General features: G+C 44.3%; 2 protein-coding genes and 1 long non-coding RNA gene across 4 annotated transcripts; all 3 read left to right on the forward strand.

Moving 5' to 3' along the window:
- Positions 1-341: 341 nt before the first annotated feature.
- On the forward strand, positions 342-26,436 carry Hoga1 (4-hydroxy-2-oxoglutarate aldolase 1). Of its 2 annotated transcripts, XM_004838605.4 has the most exons (7): positions 342-852; positions 13,047-13,175; positions 13,354-13,481; positions 13,908-14,042; positions 14,411-14,507; positions 16,642-16,775; positions 25,482-26,436. In XM_004838605.4, exons 1-7 carry the CDS (start codon positions 642-644, stop codon positions 25,629-25,631), a joined length of 984 nt encoding a protein of 327 aa, XP_004838662.1. In that variant the 5' UTR covers positions 342-641; the 3' UTR covers positions 25,632-26,436. The 2 variants fall into 2 exon arrangements, with proteins under 2 accessions (XP_004838662.1, XP_087041202.1); XM_087185076.1 differs by lacking the exon at positions 13,047-13,175.
- LOC106008866 (uncharacterized) lies at positions 4,259-5,920 on the forward strand. Its single transcript, XR_001183049.3, has 2 exons — positions 4,259-4,383; positions 5,655-5,920. It is a non-coding gene; the product is annotated as an uncharacterized LOC106008866 (long non-coding RNA).
- Positions 4,718-5,648, forward strand: CUNH10orf62 (chromosome unknown C10orf62 homolog). Its single transcript, XM_004838604.4, has one exon. It carries the CDS (start codon positions 4,914-4,916, stop codon positions 5,580-5,582), a length of 669 nt encoding a protein of 222 aa, XP_004838661.2. The 5' UTR covers positions 4,718-4,913; the 3' UTR covers positions 5,583-5,648.
- Positions 26,437-27,463: the final 1,027 nt, after the last annotated feature.

Below are 27,463 nucleotides of genomic sequence, written 5' to 3' on the forward strand. Positions count from 1 at the left end.
TTCTTCTCTGCCACCCCATTTTTCTGCACTTTCCCAAATCCTGGGTCCCAGCTTTGGTCGCTGCACATGTAAGCCTGATGATATTCTTAGCCCACCCCCACCCCGTGACTGCTGTCCTGTGGAGCTATGTGTGGCCAGCACAAGCCTGATGCTTGGTCGCCTTGGCAGGAGGAGCCTGGCAGGGAAGTGAGGCAGCGGCTTGTCACAAGCAGCTTCTTGCACTCTGTGAAGCACCTCCTTCCCACAGAGCAGGGATGGTCCAGCTCAGCCAATCCGCTCCACCAGCCTGGAAACTGATATGGCCCCTGGCTTTGTGGCTGGGAATTGTGGGAAGAGGCCCTAGGCCGACCGGAGAGCCCCTTTAGTGTTGGCACCCAGAAACCAGCTCCATGTCTGGCCAGAGAGACACTGGGTTGTGGCATTTCTTCAGCTGCTTCCCAGGGAGAAAAAGGACTCCTTAGAACCTTTAGGACTTGCTTCTGACCCTGGGAGCACCTAGTTTAGGCCTCCCCAGTGCTTACAAATCTGGGGGACTGCCAATTTTTAACTAGACATGTTGATCATTAACAAGGGTTAGAAAAGAGCTCAAACTCAGCCTCACTTGGGGACACAGACCAGCTGGGCCCCAGGCTGCCTGAGAAATGCTGGGTCCTCAAATGTGGGCCTCTGCGAGGCAGGGGCTGAGCAGGGGCTTGTCTAGAAATGCGAGGGGCTGGGCCTCAGGGGAGGGGAAGAAGGTGGACATCGCAGGCATCTACCCCCCTGTGACTACCCCCTTTGCTGCGAACGCAGAGGTGGACTATGGGAAATTGGAGGAGAACCTGCACAAACTGGGTACCCTCCCCTTCCGAGGTAAGCAGGCCTGTCCCCTGTGGGAGGGGAACCAGAGGCTGGGGGAGGCACACAGGTGCTGGCACCTCAGACCAAACTCTCCTGCCTCTGTTTCCTCAGCTGTGAAGGGCTAATGTGCCTTTTGAGCTCCCAGAGTTATTGTGGGACTATGCTGGAGAATGAGTGTTGCATCCTTGTGAAGCAGACCCTCATGCTGGTGTGACCACATCAGAGGAAGTCACATGTGGCAGTGCAGCCAGCATCAACCTCCTTATTCTCCAAGCCTCATTTGCATGTTCTCTTCCAGGCCAAGGTTTCCTTGGCAGAATTAGTTCTTTTTAAAAAAATTTTCTTCCTTTCTTTATTTATTTTGGTACCAGGGATTGAACTCCGGACCTTGCACTTGCGAGGCAGGCACCAGAACCACTGAGCTAAATCCCTGGCCCCAGAATTAGTTATTGTACTAGCTCCTTTGATTCATCTCCTTCTTTATACATGGCTCTCCCCCTCACTGAGGCCAGGGACTCCAACATGGCACACAGCCACAGGTGCAATACCTGAAGGTAGAAGGAAATGGCCCAATTTAGGGCAGTTCATGGGCAGTGCTCTTGACAGCACTATCTCATGGATGGGAACTGGGGACTCAGAGATGTGGCCACTGTCCAAGACCACTGAGTTACCACATGGCTGGCCTGAGGTCTGGGCTAGCTCTGATGGCACGGCCCATACTCTATTTCTTTCTACTTGCTGACTCTATCAGCCCCCTCTGAGTCACTAGACCAGACTATCTCAACAAATAGTGTTGGGTGGGTACCAGCTTTGGGAATGGTGTAGCTATGACTTTGGTGGTGCAGGTTAGCAGCTAAGACAGTGGACTCTGGTTTCCAATCACAGCTATGCCACTGACTTATAGTGGGATAATCTCTGTAAACCTTAGTTTCCCCATCTGACACATAGGGGTAATGATGGTTATATTGTGAAAAGGTTGGGAGAAAAATCAGAGGGGAAAGTGAGAGCACACTGTAGATTATAGAGTGGTATACATGAGAAGGTGATTCCTATGGTGATGAGTATTAAAATGGCAGTGTGATTTATAATGTGGCATAGCTGCTTTGTAACAGTTACCAGTGGTGCAACTGAGCCTCCATTCATAGCTCAGTATACAAATGATGTGACCCTTCCTCAGGGGACAGTGAAGTCCTGGTGGACACCCATATTGAGCAGGGAAACCACCTCTAAGTAAATGTCTGCCTTGGCTTGCTTATGGGGGCCTAAGGGCTGGATGAGGCCTGGTTCCCTTGAAACAAAGCAAGAAGGTCCTGAACCTCTGACAGAAGACTCTGCTTCAGCTTCAAACTTCCAGGACACTCTAGTTTAGGAACTGGGAGGGACAATTTTATATCTGGTGTCTGCCTGCCAACCAAAGAATTCCCAGAAACCCTCAGACTCTTCTCTGGATGTTCCTTTCCATCCTGTAGATTCACTCTACCTAGGTCATGGAGGGCTCTGGAGCATAGGCTTTGGAGGATTCGGCATATAGCCTCCTGCTCTTGTCTGTTCCCTCTCTCAGCCACACATCAAGGAGGCAGGGGCTGAGGGACAAAGAGCCCAGCACCTGGAGGTTGAAGACCTGGATAAGGCTCCTGGCTGGCCATTAGAGTGACATGGAGAAATTATATAACCTCCTAGTCTGGTTTCCTCATTTTAGAACAGGGAGCTGATCCTTCGGGTTACTAGCCACGACAATGTAGAACTGGGGCATCCTGTCACGGGGCCTCTGTGGACTCAATCAAACTATGTCAGCTCTAAAACCTATTTCTCTTGTCCAGTTCTGGAGTGGACCTTCAGGCCATACCCTGGGGGAGAGGAGGCAGCTATTTGGTGTTCCGAGGTGTCTGCAACAACGTGCCCTGGAAGGAGGGGAGGGGAAGGGGAAGTAAAAAGAATTGAGTTGTGTTATGCATGTGTATGAACTCCCACAAGGGATGTAATTGTTACATACTGCAAGCATGTGTAATTAAAATAAGAATAAAAAAAAATCTCTAAAGACGAGGTGGGAGTCTGCATGAGTGAACACAGACAGCCTCCTGGAAGGCCCTGCCTGAAACTGTGTAGCTCTTTTTAAAATCTTTTAAAAGAATCATTGCCAGGGCTGGGGATTTAGCTCAGTGGTTCCGCCGCCTGCCTTGAAAGCGCAAGTTCCGGAGTTCAATCCCAGGTACCAAAAAAAAAACAAAAACATTGCTAATTTGTACTGATTATTTGAATAAAAGTTATAACCAGAAGCTGAGCACACACCTTAATCCCAGCACTTGTGAGACTGAAGCAGGAGGACTGTGTGTTTGAAGCACAGTGGGCTACATAGTGAGTTCGAGACCACCCCAGACTACTTAATGAGATCCTATCTCAGAAAACCAACAAAAAAAGGTTATAATCAGAGACTGAAAGGAGGGCTTCTCCAGAGGGCCATGTAGCCCTGAACTCACCTCTATATAACCTCAAAAGTGGACTTTGAATTGTTATTTTCAACTGAAGTTAGTGGACAACCACAGAGCTAATCAAGCAAGGCAGGGCAGATGTTGCCCATAAAACTTTAAACTAGCATCTTACTTCTTCTATGAAGAATAGACTGTGATTTCTTGTGAAAGATAAAATACTGTTGTATATACTAGTATTACAATCATTACTGTTAGAGGGCCAGGGATTTAGCTCAGTGGTTCTGCTGCTTGCCTTGCAAGCACAAGGACCCGAATTCAATCCCCGCTACCAAAAAAAAAAAAAAAAGAAAGAAATCATTACTGTTAGAGAAGATGTTTTGTTTAAAGTGCCACTACTTTTACAAGCCTATTTTGGCTTGCTTTATTGATTGATTGATAGGGTCTCACTGTGTATAGTCCAGGCTGGCCTTGAACTCACAGTGATCCTCCTCCTTCAGCCTTCTGAATGCTGGAATTATAGGCATGTGCCACAAGGCCTGGCTTCATTTTTAAAATGTATTAGATGGGGGCTGGGGATTTAGTTCAGTGGCAATGCACCTGTCTCGCAAGCATAAGGTCCTGAGTTCAATCCCCAGTACCAAAGAAAGAAAGAAGGAAAGGAGGAAAATAAAATAAAATGTATTAAATTACTTTGGGGGAAAAATAGAGCAGCCTAGGCATATTTTTTCACTGAGATGCATGAGAATTACTCAGGATTATACAGGCCTCCAGGGAAAGCCTGGCTAGGTGGCCTACTTCTCATGCCCTACACTGTGCTCATTTATTTACCATGAGGCACATTTTGGATTTGCAGGTGCGTCACTAGGACACAAGACAGCAGACACCACTCTGGAATGGCACTAAGGATGGGGACCCAGTGAAGTCTTCTGTCCTATCTGCTCTGTCTTCTCAGCCCACTGCTTGTCTCCTCCCAATTGTGACCTCATGTTATTCCAGAATGAGCTCCCTCCTGAGCCTTTTTTGTTCTGGGTTCTGTCCTGTAATGGGAGTGAAGGCTACAATTGGGGATGGAATATGCTGAGCTGGTAGCAGAGATGCATCTGGATGGAGGAAGGTACCAATCTCAGGGGGCCAAGAACGGATGCCATCCCAGCCAGGCCCAGCCTGACTCAGCATCCTCTGCCCTTAGGGCCACTGAATAGGGAGGAAGAAAAACTGAAGACTAGACAATAAGAAGGACAGAGTAGCAAAAGCCAAAGGGAAATTAGAATTGGAGAAACTATCTGACCTTGAGGACAGTGGTCAGTGAGGGAGACAGGACCCAGGCCTGAGGTAATGACTGCCAGGCTAGACTTGAGGGCTGCCTCCCCTCCCCCCTCCCCCAACTGTCTTCCTCATAATGGAGCTCACTGCTGATGCAACAGGGGTAGCCTAGGGAGGGCACAGCAGTGGCCTGTCTGTCAGACATTCTTGGAGAGCCTGCCCTTTCAAGCATGAGCCATACCACCTGGCTCCTCAACTCCCAGTGTGCTCTTAGCTCTGTCTGCCTGGTGTAGGGTCCTGGAGACCTTCTTGGAGTTCATCCAGCAACCACCATGCAAGGTGGTGCTGGGGACCATCCTCTTGCTAGGAGGCGGAGGCCTCATGCTGTGGGATCAGAGGAAGAGAAGTAAGATAACCCCAGAGACTGCACAAGATGAGTCACGGGAATCCCACAAAACAAAGGAAAGCTGGATCAAATCTCACTTTAGCTGCCTGTCTGAGGAGAAACTGGCCCCTGACAACCATGCCTGCACCAGCAGCGCTATCCAGCCTGAGAGTGGGAAGGCCAGCACCCCGATCCGCATGGAGACCGTCACCTCCAGGCCTGGGGAAAGGAGGACAGCTCTGCACCAGGAATCTGTCACCAGCAGTCAGAAGATGTCTGGGTCCACAGTGACCAAGGAGACCCACAAGGAGTCAGGAAAGCCCTCTTCCACGGATGAGACTACACGGGCTGCTGTGGCTGCTTGGGTCAAGGAGATTGACACCAAGGGGCAGTGTGTGGCTAACTCCATGCTGCAGCGAGCCACAGCTTACCAGCACTCAGGCCACTTGGAGTCCAGGGATATCAACCCGGAGGAGCTGAAGGCCCTCGAAGAGGTGGAAATGAAGTTGAAAAGGAGTTTCCTCACCCAGCGGGAAACCACCATGGCTGGTGCCAACCACACAAGCACTTTCTATGGCCATCAGAGCCATCAGGGTTATCCAGGCCACCCAAGCCACCACAGCCATAGCCTGCCCAACCGCAGCAACCAGATGTATAATTCTTGAAGCTGCCCAAGCACATGCCCCTTCCCCCAGCAAGGCTGGCCCATACAAACAGGCCTGTTTTCTCTTCTACAGGGAAACTTCTTGGCCCAGGGTGAGATGCTGTCACCAAAATCCTTTCTTCCTTGGCCCCTTCCCCAGGGGTTATGAGTGGGCTCTTCCATAGAAGATGGACCCTGGTAGAGGAAGAGCTGAAGGGAAGCAAGGCAGCTGTGACAGACCCTGAGACCCCTGAAGACATACTGAGAGGAGACAGATGAGGCAGACCCCAGGAGCAGCCAAGAGCCCCAAACTGATGCCAAATGCTTGGAACGGAGCCAATAAAGCCTTGTATCCCCTCATGCTGAGTCAAGGGGCTCTGTGGCCAGCCAGAGTTTGGGAGAGGTGAAGGGAAAGGGTTCCTCCTCCAACAGTCATCTGAATCTGGGCCTTGCTTTGGGCCTTTTCATTGGGCTTGCTTTTAAGACTCCATGAAACAGCTCCCCTGACCCATCCATCCCTCTTCTCCTACCCCACATACTTCCAGTCTCAGGTGCTGGGGAGGAGATACCTCTAGGGTCCTCCAACCCACCAATCTGATGTTGCCAGAGAAGGAGGAACCAGGCAGGAATGGGGGGGCGGGATAAGGAACAGGCTTCGACCCTGTCCTCTTGGTGCCTTTTCAAATCCATGGTATCCCACTCTGTATCTCCCTCCCTGCCCCATCTGCTTCCAGGAACCCCTAGGGATCCATGTGAGAATGTCCCTACCATCTGCATCCACAGATATTAAGCTTGTCTATGTCACTACTGCTGCGGCTGTGACTGTAGCTACTGCTGCTGCTACCAGTGTTACTAGTATTACTGGCAGCTTCCTCTTTTTTGAGGGCTTACTTATTTTTATTTATTTATTTATTTATTTTTGCAGTACCAGGGATCGAACTCAGGACCTTGTGCTTGCGAGGCAGGTGCGGTGCCACTGCCTAAATCCCCAGCCCCTTGAGGGCTTTTAAAAAAAATACACCCTAAAATTGTTTTTAAAAAAGTATATACCCTGCCCTGTGTTAAATGTTAAGTCATAGATCTACTATGAAGGCATTAGGTTCTCTCCATTTCACAAATGAGACTACTGAGGTCAGAGACATAATTTGCCTAAGATAGTAAGAGATATTGCTTGGACCAGATCACAGCTTTGCCTAACTCCAAAGCCCCTGAAGTCCCCCAGTTCCTTCCCTGTGCTGCCTCCCGGTCCTCTTCCTACCAATCCACATGGCTCTGCCTTGAGTGACTAACCTTGACCTCTTCTCACATGTTCTGGCAATTCCCCTGCTTAGGATTCTCCCTGCCTCCTTTTCCTGGGTCCCAAGAAGGCATTGTGGGGGCAAGTGGTGACCCGTTCCCAGATAGAGGGAAGGCAGCCACCTCCTCTGTGAATCTTTTTTTTTTTTTTGTACTGGGGATTGAACTCAGGACTTTGGGCTTGTGATGCAGGCAGCACCACTAAATCTCTGGGCTTTCCTCTGTGAATCTTTAGAGAAGTCTATTACAAAGCACTAACTCCAAGTAACTCTTTGACATATACATTTCTCACCATTTGGATCTATTATGGATTTGCCAGTAGTTGCCAGCCTGTGTGCTTAAAACTCCAGGTCCCCCAAATCACTGCAAAGCATGGTTAAATCCATAAACAACCCAAACAAATTATCTTGTAAAGCACAGTTCAGAGTATTTGAATTTATGGAACATTATCAACAAGTGACTCTATATAAATTTGGATTTATATATTTATACATTTAAAATATTTCATAGTAAAAATTTTAGCTGGGAAAAATAGGATCAATTACACAGGAAAAATGTTAAATTAGACAAAAATCAAGACCGTGGTAAGGCTTGGCATCTGAAAGGAATTGTTAAAATGCATGCACATATCTGGGAGACCTTAAATTTCTTACTGAAAGTTTATTACATGAAATTTCAGGTCAGCTAATTATGATCTTGGAAGAATAGTTTTAAAAGATTTTTCAAGTTGACAAAATTAAAAGTCTTCAGTTAGTTGTATTATGTTAATGTTAATTCTCTGGTTCTGATCATTTACAATAGGTAAAATGTTGTTGATGGAGATTAGGTGAGGGATGTACAGAAATATTCTGCATTATTTTTGTAACTTTTCTGTAGGGCTAAAAGTAGTTCAGAATTTAAAGCTAAAACATGTTCAGTTTTATTTAGGAGCATGTAAGTTTTATTACAATTATGCTGCAAGCAAAATGGCCTCAACTCAAAATGGCAGTCAACTCAAGTATATATTCTTGGTGAGGACATTTTTTTATTAGAAAATAGACAATTGGATCATTATTAGATAAGATACAAAGAGCAATTAATGGCCACTCTGGCCTGAGTCAAAGGGGAGTGTGGCTGGCTTCCCAGATCCAGGCTTAAGTCCATTAAAATTCATCAGAAAATTGCTTAAGCATTTTGTTGGGAATGCAAATGTCTTCCCAGAGGGAGGTTAGGAATTACATCATGCAAAATATATTCTGCCCCAGCCCAGACTTGTGACAATTTTTTTGTTCTTGTTTTTGTTTTTTTGAGACAGTCTTGCTATGTAGTCCAGCTGGCCTTGAACTCACTATGTAGCTCAGGATGGTCTTGAAATCCCTGTGATCCTCCTGCCTCAGCCTCCTAAGTGTGACAGTATTTCTTTTATATAACATATTGCTGATACACACCTAGACTAGTCTGTACAGACGAAAATGCTGTGGAGCACAGGGTGGAGGGAAATGAGGAAAATCTTGGTGTTCTCATAGCATCTGAGAGCTTCCACCAGAGGCCAGGCAGAATGGGACAGCATATGCAAATATGCAGATGCAGGACAGTGGGAGTGTGTGTGGGTGGGTAGGTGGGACACTGACAAGTGTTTTTTTTGTTTTTTTTTAATGTGGTGCCAGGGATCGAACCCAAGGCCTTGTGCATGCTAGCGCTCTGTCACTGTGCTATATCCCTGGCCCTAGCAGTTAGTTTTGATGGAAGGAAAATATTAAGAGACAGATCAAGGGAAGTGGGGAAAGCCAGAAAAAAAAAATGACTATGGAATCTAGAGCCAGGGAAGACTTTGGAGTTCATCTGATCTAACTTCTCATTTTACAGAAAGGCCAGATTGGGAAATTTTGCCTAATCCTACAGAGGGGTGGGGTAGGGATGGGATTGAAGAGCTCTGAGGACCTCTGGGTATGCAAGGAGACAATAGGAAGTACAGAGAAAAGGAAATGGAAGTCAGAGTAGAGAGGTCCAGCGGATGCATCCCAGGAAGACTTCTTGGAGGAAGCGATGATGATGAATTAAGGAGCCATAACAGTGACCAGGGATCTCCTTATTTAGGACAGACTGTGATTCCTTCTGGTCATAGTAAAATCACCATGTTGTTTATGGATCCCTATCCCCAAACACCCACTGCCCCTCTCAAGCCACCCTGGCTTTCTACAGCAGCCAGAGTAACCATGGGAGCAGTTGATAGTAGCTTCCAAAATGAGAGTGCCTTATCTTTCAGGTGGGGCTGGGAGAGTTAGGGCCTCCCCCAGATTCCCCCTTAATTCCAGCTAGTCCCGGTTTAAGGTTTGAGCACCTTCTTCCGACTCTATTACAGCTAACACTTGTTGAGTACTAGGTTCTAGCCTAAGTACTTTAGAAAGAGGATCCCACTTAAACTTTAAAACAATGCTAAACCTTTAAAACAACCCTATGTGGTAGGATTGAAATGATTTGTCTTTCCACACAAAAAGAAATAGAGACTCAGAGATGTGATGTGACTTGCTCACCAGCCAGTGTCCTGCTCCTCCTCAGCCAGGGAGTCAGGCCTAGGGCAGAAGCCCCCTTCCAGGGACAGTAGAGAGAGGGCCACGCTCTGGGAGCCTTGAGTACAGGCCCTGCTGCTACCTCCCAGAGTACCAGACCCCACTTTGAGGCCAGGCCCATCTGTGGAGCTCAGGGACCCCTGGAAATGAGCACTGGATGAAAGGTGACTTGGGAGCAATTGTAGTTGGGTCAGGGACTGTGGCATTAGTCCACCCTAGCCCAGGGTGGCAGATGGCTTTGGTTTTTGTATAGAGGAATCAGCAAGAGTATGACCTCTAACTCCTTGGTCAAGGACGCTGGTCACATCACGGCCAGATCAGAGCCCTCATCTAGGGCTGGCAGCTTTTCTGGGAAAGCTCTGGGGCCTGATGTAGCAACACACAGAAGCCTCTTCCCTTCAGCTTCCAGCCTGACATGGAGGAGTTAACCCTCAGGAGGTGATCCAATGAAACCAGATGCTATTTGACTCAAGATACTGCTTGCTATACATTATTAAGGCAAAAAACTTGAAAGAGAAAGGAAAAAAAAAGGCTAACTATGAGTGATAGCCTGGCAACTCACTCAGTGGAATCTAATGATGTAGTAAACAGCATGGTTTGTGGTATGTAGTTGAGTCTGCATCACACTGTGTCCCCTTAAGGATGACTCACAGAAACAATTTCTCTTGGTCTATGCCAGGGCAGCTGCTTTGCTTTTATCTTTTAGGTTCACATGTCTGTTAACTGACCACATGTTCCTTTTAGCTTCGACTGCTGGGAAGCTCCACATCATATTCATGGACCCACTTTCACAACTGTGCAGGGATTTTGTATGCAATACAAGTCCCAGCTTTATTTTCTTTTACTTCTCCCAAACATCGTTCTATTTATTAATAATCTCACTGTATGAAGCATTTGTAAACTACTTCAGTTTTGTAAAAATTGGAATAGACTAGAGAGGAGAAGGAAGAGAAAAAAGAAAGTTAAATGGAAAAACTTAGTAATTCTAACATTCCTTTGGGTTCAGATGAAGAACATAAATTCTGCTGGTCTCTCTTAGAAATAAAATGTTAGAAGCTTCTCAAATAGTTTGTGAGACAGGAAAATGCAAAATAAAACAATGAGGGGGCTGGGAATTTAGCTCAGTGGTGCCATGCCTGCCTCGCAAGCTCAAGGTCCTGAGTTCAATCCCTGGTACCAAAAATAAATAAATAAACAAACAAACAAACAAACAAATAAATAAAACAATGAGATATCAATTTTCACCCAGAAAATTGGCAAAAAAATTTGTTCTGACATTACAAAAAATGCTGCTGCTGAGTATACACTGACTTGGAAGGGTGGTACCTGTAGAAATACACATGTACATGGCACAGCAATTACACACCTAGCTAATATTAGAGGAAGTCTTGGACATATGCAAAAATGATTGTTTCTGCATTGTTTTCAGTAGCCAAAAGAAGGAAACATTCTAAGTGTTCTCCACAACAGAATGAAAAATGAACTGTCATCTAACCATATAATCGAATATGATATGTATCAATTAAAATGAATGAATCACAGCTATGTGTGCTGTGTGGACAGAGCTCACAACATTAAATGAAAACATCGAACTGCAGAAGGTTATATAAGGTTTGTTTTATTTCTGTGAAGTTTAAAATTGCAGAAGCCTGTGTATATTCCTGGGTCCATAAGTATGTTGTTGCAAGTGTGCAAAGACATAAATGAGAACAATAAACACCTGACTCAGGACAAGGAGGAAGGTGATCAGGATAGGTTTGCTATGGGCACTGGGTACACAGGTATGGATTATATTACTCGCTATTCTTTTTGGTGAGGCTACAATGTTTCATTAAACAAGGAGAAATAAACAAAGAAAAATAGCTGGTCATGGTGGCATATGCGGGCAATCCCCATGACTGGAAAGGTTGAGGCAGGAGTATTACAAGTTTAAGGCCAGCGTGGGCAATGTAGCCAAACCCTGTCTCTTAAAATAAAAAAGGCTGGGAATATAGCTGAATGGTACAGCATTTGCTTAGCATGTATGAGGCTTTGTGTTCAATCCCCAGTACTGGGGGGAAAATCCCACAAAGAAAAATTATTAAGTAGACTATCATATACCTGGGGAAAATATTCTGCCTATATTAGAACAGGGAGGGCCAGGGATTTAGTTCAGTGGTTCTACTGCCTGCCTCTCAAGCGCAAGGTCCTGAGTTCAATCCCTGGTACTAAAAATAAATAAATAAATAAAATAAAAAGAGTAGCAGAACAGGGATGGTAAAGGTACAAGTGCCCAATGATAAATGTAAATGTATTGTATACCTAAAATGTACCAATAATGAATCTAAGAAAAAAAAAAAGAAACAGTCCAAGTATGTTTCAAAGTGAGACTACCCGGGGATGGTACATATATCTTGGGGGAAGCTGGGGAGGCTGTTTGAACTATGGTAGAAAGTTATAGGAAACAAAACAAAATATGAACAAAAAGGTTGCCTGGGACACCCGATGGAGGGGAAATGGATGAGCAATAAGATAAATGACTGAGGAGCTGTCAGCAGATTTAGAGAATCAGAAAAGAAAGCATGAAGGGTACAATCAATAAAAGAAGTTGCTTGCAACTGGATGACCAGAAGGTTGTTGGAGATGAATGGAGCATTGATCCAAAGATGAAGAAACTGACTGTGAGCTATGACTGCTACTCAGTGTGCAGGTGGATATTTACTCAGCTGAAATATTTGGGGACAAAAATTGTGAATAGAAACATCCTATATTTAGTTCATAATTTGAATCAAAAGGGAGGAGTTGGAAAAATTGTCAAGCATTAACATTAGAAAATGTGTAATCACAATTAATAATGCATTGTATAACATAATGTTTTGCCTATATTTTAAAACATTAACTTTTATAACACAAAAGTATATATTAAAAAGAAGGAGAGACAAGGTTAAGAATTTAGAACATCTGTTATCCACTAGCAACTAGGTTTCTTTTATATTTACTGTATACATGATAAACACAAAAATAGAAATTAAAAGAACATGAACCAATTTTGATAAGAAGTGACTGGTTTAAATATTTATTAAGACTTCTAAAACTGTGCCTCACATCTTTTAAGCCTTTGATTCTGGCTGAACATTGTTTCAGAGTACTGGTTCTGGGTTTAATTAAATTTACAATTTGACACAATCTGTCTCAGGTACACTAAGATTTCACAATAAAACAGGTGAATTCAAAAGGAAAAGCATATCCTAGTCCATGCTTGTAAAATCAAAATAGTCATTTCAAATTCACTAAACAATTATAGAAAATATGCTGATGTTATTCTTCACATTGAAAATGTCAGCATTTCATCAGCCAGTTACATCTCTTTGCTAATGTCAATCAGTTGTTTGGCAGACTAATTAGAAGCCTTTTTTTCTGATAATTTGAATAAAAGGGTCAAACCTAGAAGATCTTTATTTCAAGCTTTTTCAAATAAATTAGGAAATTCTGTTGCCAAATATGAGGGAAAAAAATTTTTAAAAACCAGGAGTGGGAAGGAAAGATGTGGGAAATGATGGTATTGGGGAGGTAGGAACCTGATGAGTGTTGAACACTAGTGTCCCAGTCACTCCTAAGAGGATGGAAAGGTGTCAGTCCTTGAGATGGGGCCTCTGTTGCAGGACTTGTGGTCCAAGGCTCCACTGGCGAGTTCCCCTTCCTGACCAGCAGCGAGCGCCTGGAGGTGGTGAGCAGAGTGCACCAGGTCATGCCCAAGGACAAACTCCTGTTAGCAGGCTCCGGCTGCGAGTGTGAGGCCTGAATGCCCTGGGCCCTTGTGGGTGGCTGGGCTATGGGGTCCAGGTTCTTTGGCCCTGGGGTTGGGTTTTGTCTGCTTGTTCTGCCTCTTTGGGGACACTCTGAGGCTCCCTTTGCTTGCCCCAGTGTCTTGCCCCAAACTGATACTTCCTCCTGCTCTGCCTCCTGCAGCCACTCAAGCCACTGTGGAGATGACTGTCAGCATGGCGCAGGTTGGGGCTGATGCTGTCATGGTGGTGACTCCTTTCTACTATCGTGGCCGCATGAACAGCTCTGCCCTCATTCACCACTACACCAAGGTTGGTATGAGGGGTGGGCATGGGTCAGAGGCCTGGCATCCAGAGGAGACTTGAGAAGCTGGGAATAGAGTGGTGAGCCTACTTCATGTGAATGGCAGCTATGGGACACAACTACCATATACCAGCTGTGTAACACTGAGCCACTCTGTGTCACTGGTTCCTCCCCTTCTAAAAAGGGAGGAACAGTGGTTGTTGAGGTGTAAGTGAGATCTAGGACACAAAGGATTTTGAGCTGTGCCTACCATGTAATGTATATAGCATTCAATAGATATTTTCCATCATGATACAGTAGCTGCAGTCACGGTCTACAGCACTGGTGGCTCAGAGTTCAGGAGGCAGAACTGTTCAGATAGGAGTGGGTCCAAGCCTGCACCTCTGAGGACTTGGGGTGGCTGCCATCTCCTTCTTTCTCTCTGTTCTCCTCAGGTTGCTGATCTCTCTCCAATCCCCGTGGTGCTGTACAGTGTCCCAGCCAACACAGGGCTGGACCTGCCTGTGGATGCAGTGGTCACACTTTCTCAGCACCCAAATATCGTGGGGATGAAGGACAGTGGTGGTGATGTGAGTGGCAGCAGCTACCAGGCTGGGATACCCTCCTCCTTCTCTGGGCCCTAGCATTAGCTACCCGCTTCAGCACAGCTCTGGGATCAGTGTCTGTCCTGGGTTCCTGTTTGGGCTCTAATTTTTTTTTTTTTTTTTTTGGTACCGGGGATCAAACTCGGGTCCTTGTGCTTGAGCAGCAGGCGGTGAAACCACTGAGCTAAATCCCCAGCCCCAGGGCTCTCTCTATTGAGTGGGTTCTCTGGGCTTTGTCTGAACTTGCAAGCCTCTCTCTAGGAACTGGGCTTTCATTCTGTAGCACTTGTCTAGCCTGTTCAGGCTGGTGGGCAACTCTGGGCCCAGCTCTCATACCATGTTTGCTGTTGCAGGTGACTAGAATTGCGCTGATTGTTCACAAGACCAGGAAGCAGGATTTCCAGGTGTTGGCTGGATCAGTTGGTTTCTTGCTGGCCAGCTATGCCTTGGGTAGGTTACCCACTGCTTTCCAACTGTCATGGGTTGCCAAGATACACCCAGCCAGCTGGGTCTGCTGGGAGAGGCTGGAAAGGCCAGGGCAAGATCTGCAGAGGATGCTTACCTAGAAAGCTGCCCACTCTGCTTTCTTTTCTGACACTGGGCACTCATGAATAACTTTGTTGGGTACAGGAGGGTGGTCTTGTACAATCCCTGGGCTATAATAGGAATGCCTGCAGGTTGTTCTAAGCCTCAAGTTCATGCTTAGATGACAAATTTAGCTCCTCCAAATTGGGGTGGTAGTGCATGCCTGTGATCCCAGAACATGCATCTGGCTGAGGCAGGATTGCAAGTTTGATCCCAGCCTGGGCAACTTGATGATTTCATGAGACCATGTCTCAAAAAGTAGAAAAAGATCTGGAGATGAAGCTCAGTGTGAAGGCCCTGGGCTAAATCCCCACTACCGAGGGGGAAAAAACATAGCTCTTCCAGGCTGGGTGTGGTGGCACATGCCTGTGATCCCAGCACTGGGAGGCTGAGCAGGAGGATTGCCATGAGTTTGAGACTTGCCTGGAGTACACAGTGAGTTCAAGGCCAATCTGAACTACATGGTGAGACCTTGCCTCAAAAAAAAAATTAGCTCCTCTTCTCTCGCCTTGTAAATCAGTCTCTGGGGGCAGAGATCTTGAGGCCTCCCCTCAAGGTGAGAATTCCAACCTATTCCACCACCACCACCACCACCATGCCCCCCTCCATCCCAAACCAGAATGCACTGTCAGACCTGCAGAGCTAAACCTGGGATCTTCAGCTGCCTGATTTGATCCTAGTAATGTCACATATACCAAATGCTCTCATGTGCTTTGGGTCAAGGTCCTTGGGTTCAGGTGGGATTTGGACCCTGGAGTATAAAAATGGAGGCAGCATCTGCTCCCTTCAGCCAAAACTCCAGTGAGTTTAGCTTTGAGTGACTTTTCCAGTGTAAAAAGTCCCTGACTTATGAACGTTCAAGTTGTGAACTTTCACAGGTGTACTGTGTAAGATTCACAAGTGCACTGTATGACTCACTTTTGTCGGAATGTGAATGAATCTGACTTATGAATGTTCTCTCAGAATGGAACTCGTTCAAAAGTACTGCAGGGAACAACACTGGTTCCTATTCCCTCTGGTCTCTGCAGACTTTGGCTTGTTGGTAGGTCTTTGCTCATACCCCTTTTGCCACGTCACAATCTCTAAAGTACAGGAGAAGAGGGGACCCATTTCCACCTCCTTCTTGAGAGTGGGGTAGATGGAAAGAGCACAGACCCTGGAGGTGAGGATATCTGAGGTGGACTCTCAGCTTAGCCATTTACTCACTGAGTAACATGGGGCAATGCACATAATCTCTCTGAGCCCAAAGAGGTACTGTGAGGATTAGAGATCATCAGCCTCATGTATGCCATAGCGCCTGCTACACAGTAGGTATTCTATAAATCGTAACTGTATTTGCTCATTCCCAATTGTCTACTTTCTTTCCAGGCCAGAGGCCACTGTACTTAGGGTCATTCCCAACTACCCTCAATGGGTGGCAGAGATGGCTGAGGTTTCTGAGGTCACAACCAACACATTTCCACTACCCAGATGAGAACAAAGAGGACTATAGAGGGCCTGAAACTTATCCAAGATGAGGCAGCCAATAAGAGGAAATGCTCAGTCTCTGACCATGTGCCTGAGCTCTCTCCACTCCTCTTCCTCACTCCCACCCCCACCACTGTGCCAGGGTGAATTCCTCCAGGGGGAAAGGTTTTAGGAGAGCACAAGCTCGAAGCTACTCCCTACCCTTCCAGAACTAATGAGTCAGAGGGCAGCTGGCAAAACACTGGAGATGTCAATGGGCAGCCAGGACCTGACTCTGGAAGGGCAAGGGAGGCCCTTTGGGCTCATTTCCCTGCTCTTCACAGACCGACTGTGGGATTCTATTTTGAACATGTAAGCAACTTTTTCTCTCCATAAATGTGCACTTGGATTCATAGAGCATGACTTTGACATGGTCAACAGTGGCATAGAAATTCATATCCTATGTCCCAGGATGAAAAGGTTCAGGGACCAGGGTTTGGGATTCCCTGTGGGAAGTGGCTCTGGAAAATAGTCTGTATCTTACTCTGGGCAGGAGCTGTGGGGGGCGTGTGTGCCCTGGCCAATGTCCTGGGAGCCCAGGTATGCCAGCTGGAGCGACTCTGCCTCACAGGTCAATGGGAGGCCGCCCAGAAGCTACAGCTCCGCCTCATTGAGCCCAACACCGCGGTAAGCTCCCAAGGCATCTGGGGAGTGGGAGCCAGGGCTGGCACAGGGTCCCTGTTCAGTCCCTTCCCTTTCACAAAGTCCTTTTACAGAACATCTCAGGGCCCAGGTTTTAGCTCAGTGGTTCTGCTGCCTGCTTCTCAAGCGCAGGGTCCTGAGTTTGATCCCCATATCGAAAAAAAAAAAAAAGAATATCTCAGTGTGGGAATGCCTTATGCCTCTCCAGAAAATCTTGGCTGCAGACAAAGTTGAGCCAGTTGGTTCTTAAGCTTCGGTATGAATTAGAATCCCTGTGGGGGATAAAGTCCTGGTCCTTTAAATATGCACTGAAACAAGCCTCCCCAGTGACTGTGACATAAGTAATCCTGGGACTGTCCTGAGAGATGACTACCTACAGAGTAAACTGTGGGCCTTTTAAATCAGCTCTCAAGGAGCCAGATCCTGAAAATCAAAATGATTAGGAGGAGCTTGAAGGCTGAAGATATTCAAGTCCATATTTTCTAGCACAATTCTATCTTCAAATAATCCATGCTACAGTCAGACCATGTACCACAGTTCTATGTTGGGCAAATCAAGGAAAAGAACTTAAGGGAGAATGCTGGCTGGGTATGTAGCTCAGTGGTAGTACAGTGCTTTCCTATCATGTATGAGGCCCTGGGTTCAATCCTCAACATTGGGGTGGGGGAGACAAAACAAAACAAAAGCAACCCAGAATGCTTATCAAGATCAAAGACATTTTGAAGTCTGAGGCAAACAGAAGGGAAAAAAAAAAAAAAATATATATATATATATATATATACACACACATACACAAAGTTAAACTTTTTATCTGGAGATAATTATAGATTCATATGCAGTTGTGAGAGATAATACAGGCATTAATTTCCTAACTCCCCCCCCCCCCGTGGTAGCATTTTACATGGTACATTTATAGAAAAATTTTACCTTATTGGATAGGCTTTAGGACACCGACATTGATATAGCCAAGACATATATATATTACTGTCATCACCACAAGGATCCTTCATGTTACCCTCCTATAACCATACCTACTCAGCCCTATACCCACCCCCTTGAACTCCTGGTAACCTGAATATGTTCACCATTTTTATAATTTTGTCAGTTCAAGACTATACTATATGGAAACATATAGTATGTAACTTTTGGAATCCGAGATTTATCTAGGTTGTAAGATCAATAGTAATTCCTTAAAAAAAAATAGTAATTCCTTTTAGTTGCTGAGTAGTATTCTATGGAATGGCTATACCACACCTGTTTAAACATTCACCCATTGAGGGGAGCTGGGTTGTTTCCCATCTTTGGCTATTAAAAGCTGCCATGAGGGCTGGGGATTTAGCTCAGTGGTTTCACCGCCTGCTGCGCAAGCACAAGGACCCGAGTTCGACCCCTGGTACCAAAAAAAAAAAGCTGCCATGAACATCTGTGTACAGGTTTTTGTGTGACTATACTTTTCCTGGGATAAATACCAACAGTGTGATTATAGGTGGTATGATGGTTGGTTGCATGTTTAGTTTTTTTTGAGACAGGGTCTTCCTGTGTAGTTCAGGCCAGTCTTGAACTCACTATGTAGCTCAGGTTGGCCTCCAGCTTACAGCATGGCCTCCGACTCCCGAGCCTGCCTCATGAGTGCTGGGGTTACAGGTGTGTGCCACCACACTCAGTATGTTTAGCTTTTTAAGAAACTGCTGAATTGTTTTCCAGAGTGACTGTATCATTTTATATTTACACTGATGTAAATGTATGCCTTTTTTATTTGAGCCATTCTGATAGGATGTAGTAACATCTTATTGTGGTTTAAATTTGCATTTCCTGATGGCTAATACTGAATATCTTTTAATGTGTTAATTTGTCATATTCTTTTCACTCAAATATCTGTCTCTTGCCCATTTTTTTTTTCTTTTTTTGGTGCTGGGGGATCCGATCCAGGGCCTTGCGCATGCTAAACTTGTACTTTACAATCAAGCTACACTGCAAGGTATAGCCTCAATGGGCTTGTCTTTCCCTTGATTATTTTCTAACTGGATTGGTTTTTTTATTGCTGAGTTTTGAAAGTTCTTTGGCTAGGTGTGGTGGTGCATGCCTGTAATTCCAGCACTTCAGAGGCTGAGGCATGAGGATCACTGGGAGTTTGAGGCCAGCCTGCGATACATAGTGAATTCAAGCCCAACCTGAATTAGAGGGAGACCTTGTCTTGAAAAATCTAAAAAAGTCTTATGTTATTCTTCTTTGCATCGTCTAGCAGCTGCTGGATTGATTTCTCATGTTCCCTTACAATTTTAAAGCAATTTTTCTTTTCCTCCTCACTAATTGCAATCTTATCTTCTATATGTGAAATTCTACCCTCACATTGGTTCATTCTGAACAAAACTTCGTATCTTCTAGATACTAGTCCTTTGTTAGATATGTGATTTATATTTCCTCCCAGTCTGTAGCTTATCTTTTCATTCTCTTTATAGGTTTTTTTTAACCAAGCAAATTTTTAAGCTTTGATGAAGTCCAATTTATCATTTTTTAAAAATGAATGATGCTTTTGGTATCAAGTCTAAAAATTCTTTGCTTACCACTAGATCATGAAATTTTACTTTTTTTCCTCAAAGTTTGATGGTTTTTTATTCTACATGTTTGTGACCCATTTTGAGTTAATTTTTTATATAAAGTGTGAGAGTTGGGCTGGGGATTTAGCTCAGTGGTTCCCCCGCCTGCCTCGCAAGCACAAGGTCTCGAGTTCAATCCCCGGTAACAAAAAAAAACAAAAACAAGTGTGAGACTTAGGTCTTAGTTTGTCTTTTTGTGTGTGTGTGGGTTTTTTTTGCCTATGAACACCCACTTGCTCCAGCACCCTTTGTTGAAAAAGGTGTCTTTCCTTTATTGAATTGCTTTTGCACTTTTGTCAAAAATCTGTGGGGCATATTTGTGTGGGTCTATTTCTGGATTCTCTCTTCTCATTGATCGATATGTCTATTCCTCTACAGTACCACTGACTTGATTGTTGTAGCTATATAAGTCTTTTTTTTTTTTGGTACAGGGGATCGAACTTGCGTCCTTGCGCTTGCAAGGCAGGTGGCAGAACCACTGAGCTAAATCTGCAGCCCCTATATAAAAGTCTTAAAAGAAGGTTTTTTTTCTTGCCAAAATTGTGTTAGTTCAGGCCGTGAATTTAGCTCAGTGGTTTCGCCGCCTGCTGCGCAAGCGCAAGGACTCAAGTTTGATCCCTGGTACCAAAAAAAAAAAAATTGTGTTAGTTGGTCTAATTCCTTTGCCTTCCATACATATTTTAGAATTGTCTTGTCTATACAAAAAATATTTTGATGAATTTTAATAGGAATTGTGTTAAAGTGGTATATAGTATGAGGATGGTTGTCATCTTTACTGTCATCCTCCAATCCTTGTTCAGGTAATGTCTATTTTTTTTTTTTTCGGTACCAGGTATCAAACTCAGGACCTTGGGCTTGCCAGGCAGGTGCCTGAGCTACATCCTGGCCCTTGGTAATGTCTATTTATTTAGATCACTGTTTTGTTTTTGTTTTTTTTTTGGTACTGGGGATCGAACTCGGGTCTTCATGCTTGCGAGACAGGCAGCAGAACCACTGAGCTAAATCCCCGGCCCTTAGATCACTGTTTTAAAAATTTTCTTCAGTATTTTGTAGTTTTGGGAAAACTTCTGTTTGAGAAATGTATACCTATGTAGTTCATATTTTTTGAGTGATTGAAAATAATATATTTTTAATTTTATTATCCATATGAAATTCAGTAACCACCATCACTAGTATTTAAAACACAATTGACTTTTTTTTTTGAGACACGGTCTTGCTATATAGTCCAGGCTGGTCTTGAACTCAAGATCCTCCTGCTTCAGCCTTCCAAGTGCTAGGATTATAGGCATGTGTCACCATGCCTGGCTCAAAATTGATTTTTTTTGTTTTGAATGTTTATTGTATATCTTGTGACTTTGCTGAACTCACTTATTAGTTCTAGGAGTGTTTTTTTTGTTTTGTTTTTTGTATGAGGGATCGAACTCGGGATCTTGCACTTGTGAGGCAGGCGGCGGCACCACTGAGCTAAATCCCCTGCCCCTCTAGGAGTGTATTTTTGGTAGATTCCTTGCAGTTCCTATATAGATAATCATACCATATGTCTATTTCTAGCTTTAAGTTTTTGTAAATTCTTTTTATCAAGTTGAACAAATTCCTCTCTATTCCTAGTTTTCTAAATTTTTAAAAGTCATGGGCCGGGGATTTAGGTCAGTGGTTCTGCCACCCGCCCCAAAACCGCAAGGACCCAAGTTCAATCCCTGGTACCAAAAAAAAAGTCACGAATGGGTGTTGAATTTTGTCAAATGTTTTTCTGTATTGATAGATATGATCATGTGACTACCTTCTTTACCCTGTTAATATTAATATGGTAATTATATTAATTTTCAAATATTTGACACAGATTTGATTTTCTGGAATGAATCTCATTTAGTGATGGCACATAATTCTTTTGATGTATTGCTGAATTTTATTTGCTAATGTTTTGTTAAGGATTTTTGTGTTCTATATTCATGAGGAATATTAGTCACTTCTTCCTTCCTTCTTTTTTTTTCTTTTTCTTTTGAGACAGGCTCTTGACATGTAGTTCAGGCTGGCCTTGAATTTACTATGTAGCACAAGCTGACCTCAAACTCTTGGCAAGCTTCCTGCCTCAGCCTCCCAAGTGTTGGGAGCATAGGTGCATGCCACCATGTGTGGTTCTTTATCTTTCTTTTCTGACTTTGGTATCAGGATAACAACAGCTTCCCAAAATGAATTGGCAAGTATTCTCTCCTCTTCTATTTTCTGGAAGAGACTAGAATTGGTATTAAATCTTAAAATATTTTGTAGAATTCTTCAGTTGAAACTATTGGGGACTGAAGATTTCTTCTTCATGAGTTAAAAAAAAAATTTACACTTCTCAGGCTGGGGATGTAGCTTAGTGGTGGAGCATTTGCCTAGCATACAGGAGGTCCTCAGTTTGATCACTAGCACCTCAAAAACAAACACTAGGCTTTAGAGATAGGCTTCTACTGACACCTCCCTGGCTGGAGGGGAGAATGCTTCCTTACTGCTCTCCATGTGGCTTCCACCAACATCACTAAGTATCAGGTGGAGGCGTTAGTGAGGGGAGCAGTGGATGGCCAGTGGTGGCCTCTTTAAGAGGGCGCAGTGGTAAGAGTCCTGACTCTCCTCCACCGGCCCTCCTCTGACAGCATCCAGCTGGGAATAGGAACAGGGTGAGACTTCAGGCTTCTTTATTCAGCCCTTGCTGGCCTGGGTAGTGGGGGCCACTGTCTACTCCATGGTGTTTGGCTGGAGTTAAAGTGATTATTATCTAAAACTTTTACATCTTGTTATGCTAGATTTTTCCTTTCCTGGTCTTTTGGACAGAGAGAACTGGCTTTTTTTTTTTTTTGGTATCGGGAATCGAACTCAGGACTTTGCCCTTGCGAGGCAGGCGCTGGAACCACTGAGCTAAATCCCCGGCCCCAGAACTGGCTTTTGTTGGGACTTTTTTTTTTTTTTGGTACTGGGGATCGAAGTCAGATCCTTGCGCTTGTGAAGCAGGCAGCAGAATCACTGAGCTAAATCCTCAGCCCTGTTGGGACTGTTATAGTGTGTCCACTGGCATTTCATGGTTGTTGGCTTTAGCTCCACGTCTGGGCCAAGGGCTCACCACTGTGTTGTTCCTTGTGGCCCGAGGTCCCTGGTTGGTCTCCTTCTTGTTACCTTACAGAGTCTTATCTCTGTGTTTTATATAATGTCCAAGCTTTTTAGTTGTATTTATTGGGGAGAATAGGGTAAGTACATTTACTCTATCTTCCTGAAAGTGAAAACTCTTAAGTATTTTCCAAATGGTAAATCCACCCCCATACATTAAAGTAGTTGAAAAAATATATTGTGGGTATAAAAACAGGAGGTGGATGTGGTGGTGCAGGCCTGGAATCTCGCACTCTGGGAGGTCAAGGCAAGAGGATTGAAAGTTTGAGCATAGCCTGGGTAACTCAGTAAGCTCCTGTCTTGAAATAAAAAGGTTTCTAAAGGGCTGGGGATATAGCTCAGTGTGAAGGTCCTGGGTTCAATCCCCAGTACCACAAAACCAAAACAAACACACACACAAACAAGCAAACAAAAAAACCTCACAGTATTATTTTAGGTTTAAGTCTTTTATGTATACCAAAAACACAATCTATATAAATTTACTTTCCTGGCTTTACTGAAAGAAAACTCATTAAAATGTTTTTTTCCCAAAATATACTTCTATGGAAAATTTTTTTTAAATACAAAAGGCATACATATAGGGACACGCGTTAACTGTTGACTCAGGCTAATGTGGCAGGGTGGGGCTCTGTTGAATGCTCTCTTTAAAACTGCTCATGATGGATGTTTGCATTAATTTTGATTTAAAAAAATATTTCTTTGACATATTTTTATCTTGATTATTGAGGGTTTTTTGCTTCTCCTTAAATTTTATATCTAAGACTAGTACTTGCTGGCCTCACCATAGACCAGGCTACACACGGCTGAGTTCTTCAACAGTGCTTTGTCTGGATAAATTGGTGAGTGGGCTCTAGGCCTCCCTCACAGCTTGTGTCCTTAACTCAAAGAGGCAGATTAGCTCAGCTTTAGAGAAAGGACAGCTGAGGGGAAAGCATGAGTCTTCCTGGATGTGTAGCTTCTCCTAGGATCAGGCACTATAAATAGCTTAAAAGAACTTGCTGAATTGAGGGACTTTCAACTAAGCCCAGAGGGGCATAGGTAACTCTGAACAACTGCACATTCCACATTGCAGGGCCTCAGCTCTCCCACTCCCATCCACCTGTGAAAGAGAAGGTCCCAGGATCTATATCCCACCAGGACAAGAGGAGATGGTACTTTCAGGGCCCCGGGGATTGCTTTCATGTTAGTGGTGTTTTCATCTGATCCTTGTGACATCTCTATGGATAGGTGTACTTATCACTTCATTTTATAGACAAGCAGCTTGGGCTGTTCCTGGAAAGACAGGAAGCCTCACTGCTCTCCAAGCTCTCTGTGCTTTACCCCATTCTGCCTCACTCTGCATTCAGTGCCCTCTTGTGCCAGCTCTGGGTGGGCACACACTCAGGAATGCCTGGAACACCTTGCTGCTGCCTGGGCTGTAGGCTCAGACACCCCAAGAGCAGTCTGATGTCACTCTTACTGCTCTGCCCTGGTTGAACACAATGTCCCTCCTCTACCTTCCCACCCAGCCAGCCTCCAGCTATATTTAGGATTTTCTAGACTACCACCAAAACAGTCAGGGTCTGAAGCAATCTTTACAAACCTATGGAAGGAATAAGCTTTTCTCTTGGTACCACTTGGTTTTATTCCCTCCCCTAGGTATTTCCAATCTCTAGAGATTTGGGGTAAAAAAAAAAACCAGGCTATTAGAGTATCATGGGTGGGACTAGGCCTGGAAGGAGGGTGAGCTATGACCCATTCCAAGAACAAAAGTCCAGGCTTACTAAAGCCTGCTGGTGGAAGGGGAATAAGAGATGGAGGGAAGGGAGGGGAAGGGAGGGAAGTAGAAAGAACTAAGATGTGTTATATACATGTACCAACTCCCCATTACGTACTGTAAACATATACTAATACAAATTTTCTTTTTGGTACCGGGGATCAAACTTGGGTCCTTGCGCTAGCGCAGCAGGCGGCGAAACCACTGAGCTAAATCCCCAGCTACTAATACAAATTTTTAAAAATCAGTGATTTAAAAAAAGCCCACTGGTCTCTAGCAGTGAATAGTTACTGGTAATTCATTACTGATTCCCAACATACCTTCCTACCCCAAACAACTTCATTATTTTTACCTTTCATGAAGTCCATATTTCTAAGGTTTAAGCTTCCCTCCAAATAAAATTTTAATAAGTAATGATTTCTTTTCTAGTTTTTAGTTAGGGAAAGATTCATCTAACACTTCTGATCAGTATGAAATAACCAGTTGCTGTATCAAAAACAAAGAAGCTTGATCCTTCATTTATTCTGTAAAATTCCATGCATGATTTTAAATTATACAATAGCTTTAGGTCTTCCACTAAACTAGACAAGCTTTTACATATCATGTTGTCTGACCCCCTCACTTTTTGGACAAGAAAACCAGCTGAAATAATAAGAACACGACATACAGTTAAACAACAAAACTTATTTGAATAATGATGCAATTTTTCCCATGAGAGCATTTAAACAGGGTGAGGAGGAGCTATCAGTGAGTGAGGGACCCTGATGTCAGGGGAGTAAGGGGCTGTACCTGAGATTGTCAGAGATTTGGTCTCCTGACTTCCTAATCCTGCAGTGTCCTGGCAAAAGTTCTAGGGAACCAGGCTAAAGACATGATGTTGTGGTACCTAGAACTTGCTCCCTTCTACCCAGCCCGAGGGCTGAATTTCTCTTTCCTGTTGGGGTACCTTTTTCCCCTAAAACCAACAGAGGCAGGTTTCCTTCTCAATTTGAGGTTTTTGCACTTTACTATTACTGACCTGCTTTCTGGTCTATAAATCTGGACTCCAATCTACCCTGGGTGCTACAGATTTGGTAGAGTTCCTTCACTGGGGGTAGAGGTAGAAACTCCAAATTTCTAAAAGTGACAGATGTCTGGGTTCTAGGTAGGTATATGCAGAGGGTTCTGCAATCTCTTATAACAGGTCTTCCTCCTTAGGTGACCCGACGCTTTGGAATCCCAGGGCTGAAGAAAGCCATGGACTGGTTTGGCTACTATGGAGGCCCCTGTCGTGCTCCCCTGCAGGGGCTGAGCTCTGCCGATGAGGAGGCCCTGCGTGTGGATTTCAGCAGCAATGGCTGGCTCTGAAGGCAAGCAGGGCATACCTGGTCTGAGCCCTCTCAGTCTCCCCTTGCTCCCACAGCCTGAAGAATGAAGAGGAGCATGTGGGAAGGGTCAGGAGTATCTTTCCCCCTCTACTCCTTCAGGTGGCCTTTTACCAGGCAGCCCTGTGCAATCTCCCCTGCTCACATTTGCTAGTCTGTGACTTCTCACATTTATGTCCTAGATGCTCAGTCCCTGGGACTAGCAGAGTAGGAAGAAGCAATCTCTTACTCGCCTCTGTACTGTGGATGCTTTCCTCTGCCCCCAAGGCCCAGAAACTTGGGAGCTGAGGGAAAGGTGAGAGGGGCAATAGGGCCATAGGGAACTGGATACTGAAGGGATGACTACTTAAGACTTGGAGCTACAGGCCTGAGTCTAGCATGATGCAGCTGGAAATCAGGGCTATTCTGAAAAACAAAAGTTCTGACTCCTTCCAGAGGATGCAGCAGGTTAGGAAATCTGATCAGGAAAATGTTGTTGGTCTTTGGAAGGCCCAAATTGCATTTCAGACACAATGTCCTTTCCTAAATCTATTTTTATTTAGTCTTGTTGTTAGCTTTCTCACCATTCAGTGCACAAAGACAGCCCAGTGGCTTGTGAGACTGGTAAATAATGACACCTGGTGGATAAACACCTGGTCTGCATTCTAGAAGATTAATTGAACCTGCCCAGGTCTGAAACACCCGAGGAAGGGGACTTTGCATGAGACAGAGCCATCTTTGTCTGTAAGCACTCTGTTTCTTATTAAAAATAATCATGTTGTTACTACAATAAAGTTTCAGAAGTAAAACTAGTGTGGTTATGTACCAGATTTCCAGGCCAGACAGATATCAAGAATACTCTTAGAGGTAATGGAGCTCTCATGGTCTGCCTTTTTCCAGCTCTGATAGAAGCTGAGAGAGGCCCTAACAATAGTGAGCAAAGAGCCATTAGATTGTGGGGGCTTGGGAAAGGCTTTCGAATGGGAGACTATAGAGGTCAAACTGTGCAACACTTAGCATGTGAGTTAAAGAGGCTGCTTCCTCCAAAATGTTTAACGCTTTTCAGTAGTAATATGTGACCAGTGGCAGAAAAACTGACATAATTTTAAAAGATATTATTCATTAAAAGAAAAGTTGGACTAGGATTAGAGGTCCCATTTGACCCAGCTATTCCCCTGCTGGGTATCTTCCCAAAAGAATTAAAAGAATCATACCACAGCGATATATGTACACCCATGTTCATAGCGCCACAGTTTGTAATAGTTAAAACATGGAAACAGCCCAATTGCCCATCAACTAGAGAACAGATAAAGATGTGGTTTTTTTATAAAATGGAGTACTACTCACCCATAAAGAACAAGAAACTAGAGACATTTATTGCTAAATGGATGCACATTGAGGCTATACTCTTAAGTGAAATAAATAAGACACACGTGTAAATACTGAATAGTTTTTCTGGTGTGAAAAATTAAAAGTGTAAATAAGGATCAAAATGTATAATTGATAATGTGAAACAGGAAGAAAAGGTCTAAAGGAGTAGGGGAAGTGGGAGGGGTAGGGGAAAGAAGGAAAAGAAAAAATATGAGAAAAGGAAAAAATGGAAACAAAATCTTTGTAAATAGGCAAGGGTGGAGGGGGTGAAGGGAAGGCAGGGGAAATGGGGAAAAAATAACCAAGATACACCATGTAAAGGTACAAGATCCCAATGATGAATGTAAATGTATTTGTATACCTACAATGGACCAATAAGCTTTATGAAAAAAAAAAAAAGAAAAAGAAAAGTTGGGCTAGGGATTTAGCTCAGTGGCACCGTGCCTGCCTTGTAAGCACAAGGTC

The sequence above is a fragment of the Heterocephalus glaber genome, unplaced genomic scaffold (genome assembly GCF_053883595.1).
Source record: "Heterocephalus glaber isolate CG9 unplaced genomic scaffold, H.glaber_assembly_v1.0 deba00001497, whole genome shotgun sequence".
NCBI lineage: Eukaryota > Metazoa > Chordata > Mammalia > Rodentia > Bathyergidae > Heterocephalus > Heterocephalus glaber.

What these genes read in the sequence shown, in the direction of transcription:
- CUNH10orf62 (XM_004838604.4), top strand. Translation starts at nt 4,914, where the DNA reads ATGCTGTGGGATCAGAGGAAGAGAAGTAAGATAACCCCAGAGACTGCA.
- Hoga1 (XM_004838605.4), top strand. Translation starts at nt 642, where the DNA reads ATGCTGGGTCCTCAAATGTGGGCCTCTGCGAGGCAGGGGCTGAGCAGG. An exon ending in TCATTCACCACTACACCAAG is followed by an intron (nt 13,482 to 13,907) that starts GTTGGTATGAGG and finishes TGTTCTCCTCAG; the next exon opens with GTTGCTGATCTCTCTCCAAT. An exon ending in GCTGGCCAGCTATGCCTTGG is followed by an intron (nt 14,508 to 16,641) that starts GTAGGTTACCCA and finishes TACTCTGGGCAG; the next exon opens with GAGCTGTGGGGGGCGTGTGT.